At 46.6% G+C, this 12632-nt stretch overlaps 1 protein-coding gene across 1 annotated transcript in view; it reads right to left on the bottom strand.

Annotated features, from left to right (window-relative positions):
- Positions 1-11111, bottom strand: part of PCCB (propionyl-CoA carboxylase subunit beta) — a 112495-nt gene extending 101384 nt beyond the window's left edge. The window contains exons 1-5 of the mRNA XM_004477644.5: positions 10610-11111; positions 8809-8928; positions 6727-6795; positions 3510-3566; positions 1588-1701 (exon numbers count right to left, since the gene is read on the bottom strand). Of these exons, the coding sequence (XP_004477701.2) occupies positions 1588-1701; positions 3510-3566; positions 6727-6795; positions 8809-8928; positions 10610-10864 (615 nt within the window). The 5' untranslated portion in view covers positions 10865-11111. The remainder of the gene's footprint in view (positions 1-1587; positions 1702-3509; positions 3567-6726; positions 6796-8808; positions 8929-10609) is intronic.
- Positions 11112-12632: the final 1521 nt, after the last annotated feature.

Genomic DNA, 12632 nt, shown 5'->3' with positions numbered 1-12632 from the left:
TAAGCCATGCATAGCTTAAAGTCTCTAGAGCATATCCCTTGAAAACAAAACAAACACCAACTCCCTGGCCTCTACTCCTAAGTTGCGTTAGGTTAGGTAAGAGCCTAAAATTCTGACAAGTTCTAAAATGTGGTGGTTATGGGGATGCTGTCCAGGCTCAGGGCCACAGGAGACCTTCCTCGCCAAAACTCTTCTGGCTAAACTACCCAAAGAATAACTCTTCCAGGTAGGTTACCCCTAAAGCTCAAGTTTAAAGATTAATAAGGGGAAGCAGACTTGTCCCAATGGATAGGGCGTCCGCCTACCACAAGGGAGGAGGTCCAGGGTTCAAACCCAGGACCTCCCTGACCCATGTGCAGCTGGCCCGTGCACAGTGCTGATGCACGCAAGCAGTGCCGTGCCACGCAGGGGTGTCCCCCGCGTAGGGGAGCCCCACATGCAAGGAGCGCGCCCCGTAAGGAGAGCCGCCCAGGAGTGGCACTGCACACGCAGAGAGCTGATGCGGCAAGATGAGGCAACAAAAAGATACACAGATTCCTGTGCTGCTGACAAGAATAGAGGTGGACACAACGAATGGACACAGAGCAGACAACTGGGTGGGAGGAAGGGAGAGAAATAAACACAAAGTAAATAAATCTTTAAAAATAAATAAAGATTAATAAAAATAAAGATTAAAACTACAAACAGTGGTTTCTCGGCTGAGAAAAGTATTTCTGCAACTAGCTGAGTACCTTACACAAAGGTAATAGAAATTTTTCTGACTAGTCCCAAAGGGCAGAGGCCAGGGATAAAAACCGTCCTAAGCGCACAGGCCAGGGGATGCCAAGAGCAGCTGGCCCGATTAGAAACAATGTCCGCCTGTGTCTTTCCTTCTTTCTCCCTCTCTCTGCTCCCTGCCCTGGAAATGCTACTCTCTCTTCTCTGGTTCCCATCTGGCAGCATCTTCCTCAGCCCAATCTCCCTTGCTATATTGCTCACAGTACACTTCATATATCAAAGTAACTCACTGACTGTATTTCTTTTTGTGTTTCTTTTTATTTCTTTCTCTCTCTTGATTTCAGTCTGTAAATAAGCAAAGAGCTGAACTGTTGTTCACCAAATGCTGCTTCTGAATGGTAGGACTTGGGATGATTTCTCTCTTCCTGGTACTACTGCTTGATCTTTGTGTGATGATCCTGCAATGTTTTAACCAAAAAATAAAAAGACAACTATGCTTTTTAAAAATCCCTAACTCTAGCAAATCAATTCATTTTAACCTTTGATATTCTTTCTCCCTTGCTTTTGAAAAAAAAGAGAAGAAAAATATTTTCGAGGGCCTTTCCCATAGGGATACCCTTTAACGAACAGTGTTTTCACCTGAGAGGCCCTCTATCAGGAAAAAAAGAACTCTCCCTGCCTACTCTGTCCTGCTTTCCACCTGCCCTTCGGCCCCCACCACCCCCACCCCCGTGACACAGGGAGGAGCCACGGGACAGACACAGTGGGGGAGAGAAGGGGAGGAAAGGCAGGGAAACTCTCACCAGGGCCCGGCTTGGGGGACCGAGCCCTGACTTTTCCCTCTCTGTTCCCCATGAGCAGGCCTCTCACCAGAAAGATGTCCGCGTAGCCAGCCAAGGACTCCACCCCCTCCTGGATGCGCGCTCCCCCGGAGTCGTTCAGCCCAATCACTGGAGCGCCCACCGTCATGGCCTGGTCCATGATCTAAGACGGCAGAGAAACCTTTGTGAGACAGCTGCCCCTGCCACCAAAGAAAGCAGCGACAACTCAGGTTACAACACGATGAACCTCGGGCACATTACGCTTGGTGAAATAAGCCAGATATGAAAGGAGATCGCACTCGCAGGAAAGACCCAGAGCAGGCAAATTAATAGAGGCAGAAAGCCGATTAGAGGTTACAAGGGGCTCGGGGAGGGGGGATGGGGAGTTATTGCTTAATGGGCACAGAGTTTCTGTTTGGGCTGATAAAAGTTTTGGGTAATGGATGGAGGGGTGGTAACACAACATCGTATACGTAATTAATGCCACCAAATTATACACTTTAAAAATGGTTAAAATGGCAAATTTTATATTTTACATATTATCACTATAAAAATTTTTTTAAATAAAATTTGAAAATAAGCATTTATATAGTCCCACAGTATTTTCCGGAAAATTAGTGCATTTTTCTAAATAGGAGGCAGTAACACTGATTTCATTCCCCATGAAGATTCAGTATCTTCATGAAAGGCAGAGGACCATATAGTTAAAAGGCTAATTAAAGCCTCCAAACACCCAAGAGCCAGGGCACTTCCTACTGGCAAGAGGTAAGGCTGTTCGTGGCAACCATTTCAAGAACCACAGGTCCTGGCAGCACCGCTTGTAATATTTTTCAGCAGCCAGTTGTGCTCCTGGTTACTCCTCGGCAAAAACTGGTAGTATACTGGAAGGCAAAGTGGCATTTGTGTGGCAGCAGATGCTGACCCATCTGTTAACCTGAGGCAAGCTCCAGGCCTGCTTTCACTTAAAATGTACTTCAAATTTCCCTCCTGGGTGAGTAGTTTTGACAGCAGAGCAAGTCTCAACAGTATGCAAAGCACTTTTACTTCCATTATCCTATTTAATCACATCAGAGGCAGCACAAAGAAAAAATAAGGATGGCTTAAAAGTTAAGCCGAGATCTCAGAGGGAATGCACAAGAGGGCCAGGTCTAGAACCCAGGTGCCCCGATACACAGGAGCCCATGCAGCTACTGACAGTCAACGCTACACCGAAGCCCTCAGTTCTTCCAACGTGATCCACACTTTTATCCTGATCTGCAGAACATCTACTCTCCAGCAGTGTTTTGAAAATACCATCATGTAATCCTTGCACTGCTCTTCTCATCCTCGCATCAGGACCCTCCACCTAGTCCAGGGGTTATTTACCCAGAATCCTCAGACCCCGAGGGAGGGGTCTGTGAATAGATTTCAGGGGGTCCATGTACTTAAATAGGAAAAACTATATATTTTTATTATTACTAAGCCTAGCCGATCTTTGACATTTCCTTCAATTATAAGTACAGGCAACAAACCACCGTAGTATTAAAAATACTTATGGTTTTACCATTAAAGGAAGTCTTGGATATTTTTATGTCCTATTAAAGTTGTTACAGATACCTTGAAACACGATTTCACTCATCCCTGCTTTGAAATTACAGTAGTTAGATCATTACTAAATCTTGTTATTTAACACATGAATAAAGAAGTACATATATAAGTGTATTTTTTTAAAAATAAATATCTTTATTCCTTTGTAATACTATCTAATTTATTTTGTGCTTACAAAAACATTATTTTTATTCTGATATGTGGATCAGTCTTTACCAGCCTACCAAAGGAATCCATGGTCCAAACATTTTTAAGAACTCCAGCCCTGGACTGAAGGTGCCCTACCCCAGGCACCCAGCTCAGAGTCTTGTACTCCAAGGATACTCAAAATGCACTCTGTGACCGATTAAAGTACTGAGGTTATTTTCAATATTAAACACTTACTTTGCAGATCTTTTGGGCATGTGCTCCAGACAGACTGCCTCCAAAAACTGTAAAATCCTAAAAAGAAAACACAACTAAATCAACAAGGAAAACATAGTGACTGGCCAATAGTGAAGACACAATAGGAGGAGGAAATGGAAAATTCAGACAAAATATTTTTAAGGACTTTCGGAAGTATTTTTTAAAAATCTAATTAAAAATTATTCCACAGAATAATGAATAAAATATCTTAAAGACAGTCATGTATCATTATCTAGTCTTTGCTCAACAAAATTTATTTGTAGTTTAGAGAAAAGGAAAACTTTCCATGCAGAATTAACCCTAATATCAGATTCTATAGATATCCATCAGTCATCCATCAAGCACTTCTATTACAAGGAAATATTTGATGTTTCGACAAGGGAGAGAAAAATGTAAATCCGAGTCCTCGTTGCTTTCTCCATTTGTGGACTTCTTTAGTTTCCTAGGCTGCTGAAAGTAGGTACCATGAAACGGGTTGGCTTAACAATGGGGATTTATAGGCTTATTGTTTTGAGACTGAGAAAATGTCCAAATCAAGGCATCATCAAGGCGATGCTTTCTTCCCAAAGACTGGCTACTGGCGATCCTCGGCTCCTCGGCCACATGGCAAGGCACGTGGCGGCACCTGCTGATCTCTCCCAGGGGTTTCACTGCTTTCAGCTTGCTTCCAGGGCTTTCTCTCTCTCTCTGTATTCATTCCATTCACAAAGGACTCCAGGAGGAGGATTAAGACCCATCCTGAATGAGGTGCATCACACCTGAACTGAAGGAGCCTCAGCACATGATCCTGCTTACAATGGGTCCACACCCACAGGGATGGACCTGCTTTAAGAGCATGACAGTCTGGGGTACATGCCGTTCAAACCACCACAACTGCCATTACCTTCTGCTGTAAAGAGCTTTTCACGGGCATGACCTCCTCCCTAAAAGCCCCTCCAAATGACAGTGGGGAATTAAAAACAGAATCAACTGAAGAAGACAAAGAAAAAAAAAAAAAAGAAGAGACAGCAGTGGAGGAGAGACTGACCAAACCTGGGGGGAACGAAAAGCACAAGAATTCTGGACATCGCACCTGCGAGGAGGGAGGGAACTACCCAGGCTCAGGGCAGGTGGGATGAGGAAGGGACTGAAAGCAGAGACCACTGGAAAGTCTGTCTCAGGAGCAGTTGGATAACACGGGGCCTTTCCTTCACCTTGAGAGGACAAACAATGTTGAGTTTCTAAGTAAATTAACCACAGGGGCTCTGGACTCACAATCACCACCCTAAAGGAAGGCAAAGGTAAGGCTGCAAACAGGGACACTCTAAGCCTACACACAGAATGATGAGGCCGGGCTAACCCCGCCCCCCAGAATTCGACAGCCAAGCTACCAAGGCAAGGGGCTGAAGATGTTTCCAAGCTCCCCAGGAAAAAAACACTAATTTGGGGAATCATTACGAAAATGCTGGCTCATCACTCCCTATCCCCCAGTATCCTTCACAACCTATTTCAAATGGCCATTTTCCCTAACACCTTCCTCAGCTGCAGGAGTGAGCTTCAGCTGCTCTGAGCCCCCAGTGTTTGCCTGGAACCATTCTTGTCCTATCTGTACAGCTGTCACTCACTCATGTTCTGCCACAAAAAGATTAGCTTGTCATCTCCACACCCCCTTCACCCCCAACCCACCCCATGGGCAAAAGAGGTATTCAAAAGTATCAATTCACTGAAGAGTTGTATCTGTTTAATAGTTAGGAGAACACTATGTCCAGAAAGCACAGTGAATTTATCTTATCTTACTCTTACTTCTGTAAGAGTATTTGCCTAATTCTCATAAATTGAAAGGAGGTGGGGGGGGGGGAACGGACTAAGATATGTTGATTCCTTCTAAATTCAGCATTTGGTAGTCCCAGTTATAACACAGTTTTAAAACATTTCCAAGGTAATTCAGCTAGTAAATGAGTATGTATTTCTAAATGCAATAAATTTAAAATTTATCAAAACAATTATTTTAACATCAAATCCAGAAAACATTTCTGTTCCTGGATAAGCTACATAACTTTAGGTTTGTAGAAGGAACTGAACAGTTAGAATTACACGCATGCATATTCCCAGCTCTCGGGAGGGGAAAAAAAAAAATCAAACCCAAAAGAGTATACAACATATTTTCTGTAAGAGTTTTCCATGGCTGCTGTAACAAATTACCACAAATTTAGTGACTTAAAACAACACAAACGTATTCTTACAGTCCTGTACTTTAGAAGTCCTACACAGGTCTCCCTGGGGTAACATCAAGGTCCCTTCTGGAGGCTCTTGAGGAAAATCATTTTCTTTCCTCTTCCAGCTTCTGGACAGTGTCTGTATTCTCTGGCTTGGGGCCAAAGCCAGCAAGGGCAGGTGGACAGCTCCTCAATACGCACCACTGACCTCCTCTTTCGTCTCCCTCTTCTACTCCTAGAGGGCTGGGCCCCCGAATGTGATCCAGGATAATCTCCCTATCTGAAAGTCAGCCGATTAGCAAGCTTAATTCCATCTGCAGCCTGAGATCCCCGTAGCCATGGAACATAGCATAGTCGCAGGTTCTGGGCATTAGGACTTGGACTTCTTGGAGTGGGGGCATGGAGGGGCATTATTCTGCCTCAAATATCATCCACGGTTTTGAAGAAATTCTATCTGTTTTGATGCAGCCTGACGAAACGTGTATCAGCGCTTTCATGAGAGCCCAGGGCTCGGGGACCTGTGGCTCTGAGCAGGTCTGTGCGGGTTGTACGCGCTATGCCTCGCTGGTCCACACAGGCCGCCCTCCAGGCACACCAGCCCTGCCAGGAAGAACCTCGCTCACTTGGAATAAGCGCCTGATTCCTGGGACGTCGTACATGCTCACTGCCCTGTGACCCACTCCAGGTCTTGGTTTTTCTGTGTGAGGTACCCAGGACAGAGGACTGACCCCAGGACCTCGTGTGTGGAAAGCCAGCGCTCAGCCACTCAGCCCCATTGGCTTCCCTTTGACCTCCTCTAAAACGGACCGAAGATACTTCTTCCCTAAGAAAATATAGACAGTGTAATAGTCTGGAGATGTGAACTGAGAAACAAGAGAAAACAAACCTCTCATCTGCCCCAAACTACAGGCAAGTTTTCATTCCTCAAGGCTTTCTTCTCACGTACTTTGCTCCTGCCTCTACCCCCCAGGAAAGTTCAGCCTACTGGAGTTAAGAAATACCTGACTGAAGACATAAACCAATCTTCCATTGATTCGGCCCCTTCCAGTGACCACGCTGTCTCCAGGAAACTATCAGAAAAAATGGAAAAATAAAGGTTAAAACTCCAAATACTTATTTTATTTTTTTAAAGATTTATTTATTTATTTATTTATTTCTCCCCCCACCCACCCCCACCCCAGTTGTCTGTTCTCTGTGTCTATTTGCTGCATCTTCTTTGTCCGCTTCTGTTGTCGTCAGTGGCACAGGAATCTGTGTCTCTTTTTGTTGTGTCATCTTGTTGTGTCAGCTCTCCGTGTGTGCAGCACCATTCCTGGGCAGGCTGCACTTTCTTTCATGCTGGGCAGCTCTCCTTACGGGGCGCACTCCTTGCGCATGGGGATCCCCTACGTGGGGGACACCCCTGCGTGGCACAGCACTCCTTGCGTGCATCAGCACTGCGCATGGGCCAGCTGCACACAGGTCAAGGAGGCCCAGAGTTGAACCGCGGACCTCCCATGTGGTAGACAGACGCCCTAACCACTTGGCCAAGTCTGCCGCCCCAAATACTTATTTTAATGAACAATTATGCCCCCGGTAAAAGATGAAAACAAACAAAATCCACCCAAATTCCTTAAAAGTCAATATGAACAAGAAGGAATCCTCCCCAAGCTCTGCAATAGCAGGTACTGGACTACTGCTCCAGCAACAGGAGTGAAGGGCATTGTTCTGCAGGCCTCACAGCCTTTCTAAAAACAATAATCCAGGGCCCCCCAGGGGTGCCACTACCAATGCTCATGGGAAGGAGAATGACACATAAAGCAACATGGCCAAGTATTGGTGAAGGAGCAATATATGAGAATTCTGCACATTATGCATGATTGTTTCCTAAGTTCACAACTTCTCTACTAAACTTTTTTTTAAAACTGGGGAAAAAAAAGTTAGAACTTTAAAAAAAAAAAACATGGCAATTTCTACAAAGTCCCACACACATACTCCGAAATCTTAAAAAAGCAATCCCACCATTTTGCACAGAATCCTGGCAATCACTGTGTGGTCCACAATGGCTCACGTGGAGCCAGCTGCTTTGGTGCTAAGTTTACAAATCCTTGGTCACAAGGAGAACATTCAAGGGCCTGAAGAAAACTGGACCAAAGTGAGTCCAAAGAAATCTGTGCACCCGTGAAGATCATCCAACTAAAGGAAGAAATGTTGGTGACTTTGACCTCAATAACTCCAAGGCATAAACTTAAAGTGTAACAAAAGAGGCAACCAGGGAAGCAGATACGGCTCAACTGATAGAGCACCCGCCTACCACATGAGAGGTCCAGGGTTCAAACCCAGAGCCTCCTGACCCATGGGGTGAGCTGGCCCACGCACAGTGCTGATGCGCACAAGGAGTGCTGTGCCACACAGGGGAGTTCCACGTGCAAGGAGTGCACCCTGTAAGGAGAGCCGCCCCACGTGAAAAAAGTGCAGCTTGCCCAGGTGTGGTGCTGCACACACAGAGAGCTGACGCAGCAAGATGATGCAACAAAAGAGATGTAGGTTCCTGGTGCCGCTGACAAGAATACAAGCAGACACAGAAGAACACACAGCAAATGGACACAGTGAGCAGACAACTGGGGGGGGAGGAAGGGAAGAGAAATAAATAAAATATAAATCTTTAAAATAAAAAAGAAGAAACAAGTCAGCCTTTGGGGGGGTTTCCAGCCTCTGGAACCTAGACACACCAGAACATAACTAAAGGACACGTTCAGCCTTCTTTCCAAGTCAGTCATTCTGTACTAGCCAGAACTTTTGAACCCACAACCATGGTCCTTGGAACTGGACCAGAGCCACAATGGAGAGGGCACAAACGGCCAACCCACACTTCTCCATGTGTTCACAAGGGTGAATGGGGAACCTGGAGGCCCAGCAGCGCTTCTCCAGAGGCTTTTCAATTCCATGGCCCCACACTTGAAAACTGTTAAATATGTACTGAGTCCCAGAAGAACTTCAGGGAAAAGCTGTATAGACTCATCACCCTAAAGGGTCAGCAGACAGATGGAGCCACAGCTGGAAAGGGCAACTGGGAGGTTCAGACCTCCTTTATGGACAGATACCTTGTTCTTATCGGCAGCCATTCCAAAATCTGCACATCTGTGCTCCACGAACATGTCGCTCTCAACAAAGCTGCCAGGGTCCAGCAGGAGACTGATCCGCTCTCTGGCCGTCAGCTTTCCCTAAAATGCAACAAAGATCACGCTGTATGTCATCGTAGGCAAAGTTAGTAAGTAAAGTAAGAGGTGCGCAGGGGAGGGCCAAGAGGACGGAATCTGCCCCTTCATCCCAATAAAAAAGCCTCCATTCTCCAACTCAAGGCAGACCAGCAGTACCAGTGGACGTCAGAGGGTGGGGAAACCCGGGCAGACAGGACGTTCCAGAGGCCACACAACCGTGGAAGGCAAATAAGGAAGCAGGAGGGAGGAAAAGGTCTAGAGGAGTGCTGGTTAGGAGGGCCCAACCTTAGAACAAGATCACTAGCTCCCCAAACATTTACTGAAGGTGCAAGAAAAAGGAAAAGAAAGGCGAGGTGAAAACTAAAGCAGGCTTGGTGAAGGAGCTGAGGCCCCATCCCGCCTTTAAAGGCTTCTTCTAGGAAAAGCCACAGAAGCACACCACCCCTGGGTCCAGGCCCTCCTTTGGCTTCCCAGCTCTGGCCACAATTCTAGGACAAGCAATTGCCTGGTTCTTCTCCTGTCTCTTCCATGAGTTTACCCTCCCCCTCCTATCCCACACTGAGGGCCCTGCTTGGTGACAAATGACACAAAGACAGCTCACAGAAGGGAGTAGCTAAGTAGAAGGGGAATGAGACAGTGCTAAAGAGCTTAAAAATTACATCCTGACGGAAGTAAGGTTGGAGCCCTCAATCTACCAAGAGCCTCCAGGGCTTGGGCTCCCAAACCTTCAGCCCCAGCCCACTGTCCCCACCTCCAAATCACCTCAACCTGGCAACTCTTTCCTCAACAAAGTAGCCACAGCCAGTGAGGATGTGTTACAATGTGCCAACAGGAGATTCCACACTCCAGGGTTTCTTAAATTTTTTTGTTCCACACACTCCTTTACCAATCAGGTGAAATGCAAACGACTGTAATTTTATTTATTGCATACATTCATAAGTGAAGGAAATGCTAGATTTCACTTGGAGGTCAAAGAAAATAAAAGATAGTTAAGTTGATTTTTTTCAATTCAAGCTCACAGACCCCCTGAAATCTTTCCACAGACCCCTTGGGGGGTCCAGAGACCCCTGGTTAAGAACCCCTGACACACACAGACGGTGAACAATTTTTCAGGACAGCATTTTAGCAATATAAGTTTTTAAAATATTTCTACACTTTGACCCGTTATACTTCTGGGAATCTATCCAAAGGAAAAAGTCAAACTTTTATTTTAAAGGAGTGGGGAGGGCCTTATTCACAAAGATGTTCATTCAGTACCATAATTAGAAAATTGGACACAACCTAAATTTCTGACAGTAGGGAAATCATTTAGATATTGACACTTTTTATACATTAAATGAGATTTTTAAACTGTATTTATTGTATTTCAGGACTTCTACTCCAACAGTAAGATGGGGAGGGAAGTATTACTCAGACGAATTGACTCCGAGAGCTTAAGGAACCTGCCCCAAAGCGAAACTATCACATGGTAAGTCCAGCTACGTCTATCCAATTTTTCCAAGAAAACGCTTTAATCACAAACGGATGGCGCCTACGTCTTATCAGCGTCTAGGTCACCCCCTTCGTCCCGCCCCCCTCCGGCGTCGCTGCGGATTGGCTGGGAGGCCCCGAGCGCCACACACCGGGCAAGCTGTGATAGGCCGCGAGCGCCGGAGCAAAACAGCCGCGGCTCCGCCGCACTCACCCGCCGGTGCTGCGCGTCGATACGCCGCTGGCCCCCTCCCAGCAGCGCTGCGCTGCGCTTTTTCTCTATGCGCTCGTTGACGGAGTTCGGCTGACCGGAAAGGCTGCGGACTGAGGTGCGCCGCGCCCTCAGGCTTCCGAGAACGCTCGCCACAGCGCTGAACCTTGTGCCAGCCGCTGCCGCTCGCACCGCCGCCGCCATTTTTCTAGCGCTGTTGCCACCCTCCCGGAGGACCTGAGTGCGCATGCGCGTCATGCCTGAGCGCAGCGGTTCTGCACCTGCTCAAGGCCCGCCGCGGGAAGCCTGTGGGCTGGGCTGCAGGGCGTTTGTGGAACGTCCGTTGGAGACTCGGGGCGGCCATGGCGAGGCGGTCACCAAGAAACGGCGTGTGACTGGCCGTCGGGTCTTGAGCCCACCTAACTGCACAAAAAACGGACTTAGGCCTTGCTCTTCACTGGTCACTAAAACCCCTAGTTTCGTCCTCCCAATTCTTCCAGAAAAAAATCTTAATGAGTTAGCCAACACTGAACTCTGTGCCCGGCGTTATTTCAAGCAGTTATCATGTGATAGTTGGTATAATCCTCTCAGTAACTGAAAGTAGACACACAGAGCCCCTAACCTCTAGCGAATGGTTCTCAAGGTGTGGACTCAGCAGGTTCAACATCACCTGAGGAGACTTGAAAATGCCAATTCTCGGCTTTCACCCCAAACCTATTGACTAAGAAACATTGGAGGTGGGGCTCAACGACCTGTTTCAGCAGTTTATAGTTCTCGTTCTTGGCTCGTAAACTGCTAAAGTGATCGTTAACCCCTCTAAGCTCCAGCTGGCGGCAGGTGCCTTCGTAAAGGCCTGTGACTCTACTGTTAACGCAATTCAATTCAGCGAGGATATTTGAGCAGCTGCTGTGTACCAAGTACTCAGCATTAGTACTGATTACCATTTCCTGGAATAGGAATGGCTCACCCAACTATGACAGTGTTTTAGTCTGCTAGACTGCTGAAAGCAATATACCAGAGATGGGTTAGCTTTTACAGTGGGGATTTATTCATTGACAAGCTTACTGTTCAGAGCAGGGCTTATTAATAAGGGTTCCCTGGAGAGATTTCAGGGGGATCCATGAGCTTGAATTTTTTTAAAATATCAACTTATTATCTTTATTTTCTCTGACCTCTAACTGAAATTTAGCAATTTCATTACAGTAGTATTCATTTTATATAACATCACAGTTGTTGCCTATCTCGAAAAACCTCTTACGCTCATCCGTATTTCAAAATTACCATACTTGTTAGACCCGGCTCTAGTTGAATGTCATAAAACTGTCTTCTGCTACATTCTGAGAAAGGCTCCATGGTTTTCACCTGGCTGGCCAACGGGTCTGTAGAACAAAAAAGATTAAGAACCCCTGGTTTAGAGGCTTAAAGGCTGAGAAAAATGTCCAAATCAAGGCATCATCAGGCAATGTTTTCTTCCTGAAGACTGGCTGCCAATGATCCTGGACTCTTCTGTCATATGGCAAGGCACATGGTAGAATCTGCTGCTCTTTCCCTTCTCTTCCCGGTCTCCTTTCTTTCAGCTTTTGGCTTCTGTGGCTTTCTCCTTCTTCTCTCTGTATTCATCCCATTTATAAAGGACTCCAATAAGAGAATTAAGACCCACCCTGGTCCATGCCTTAGCCAAAGTAACCTAATCAAAAGGTTCTGCTGGGAAGCAGACTTGACCCAATGGATAGGGCGTCCACCTACCATATGGGAGGTCCACAGTTCAAACTCCGGGCCTCCTTGACCCGTGTGGAGCTGGCCCATGCGCAGTGCTGATGCGCACAAGGAGTGCCGTGCCACGCAGGGGTGTCCCTGGAGTAGGGGAGCCCCATGCACAAGGAGTGCTCCCCATCCGGAGAGCCGCCCAGCGCGAAAGAGCAGCCTGCCCAGGAATGACGCCACCCACACAGAGAGCTGACACAACAAGATGACGCAACACAAACACAGATTTTCAGTGCCGCTGATAAGGATAGAAGCGGTCAGA

The sequence above is a fragment of the Dasypus novemcinctus genome, chromosome 4, assembly GCF_030445035.2.
Source record: "Dasypus novemcinctus isolate mDasNov1 chromosome 4, mDasNov1.1.hap2, whole genome shotgun sequence".
In the NCBI taxonomy this organism is placed as follows: Eukaryota; Metazoa; Chordata; class Mammalia; order Cingulata; family Dasypodidae; genus Dasypus; species Dasypus novemcinctus.
The sequence above is the reverse complement of the archived record's forward strand: the minus strand, read 5'-3'. Positions and strand labels throughout refer to the sequence as shown.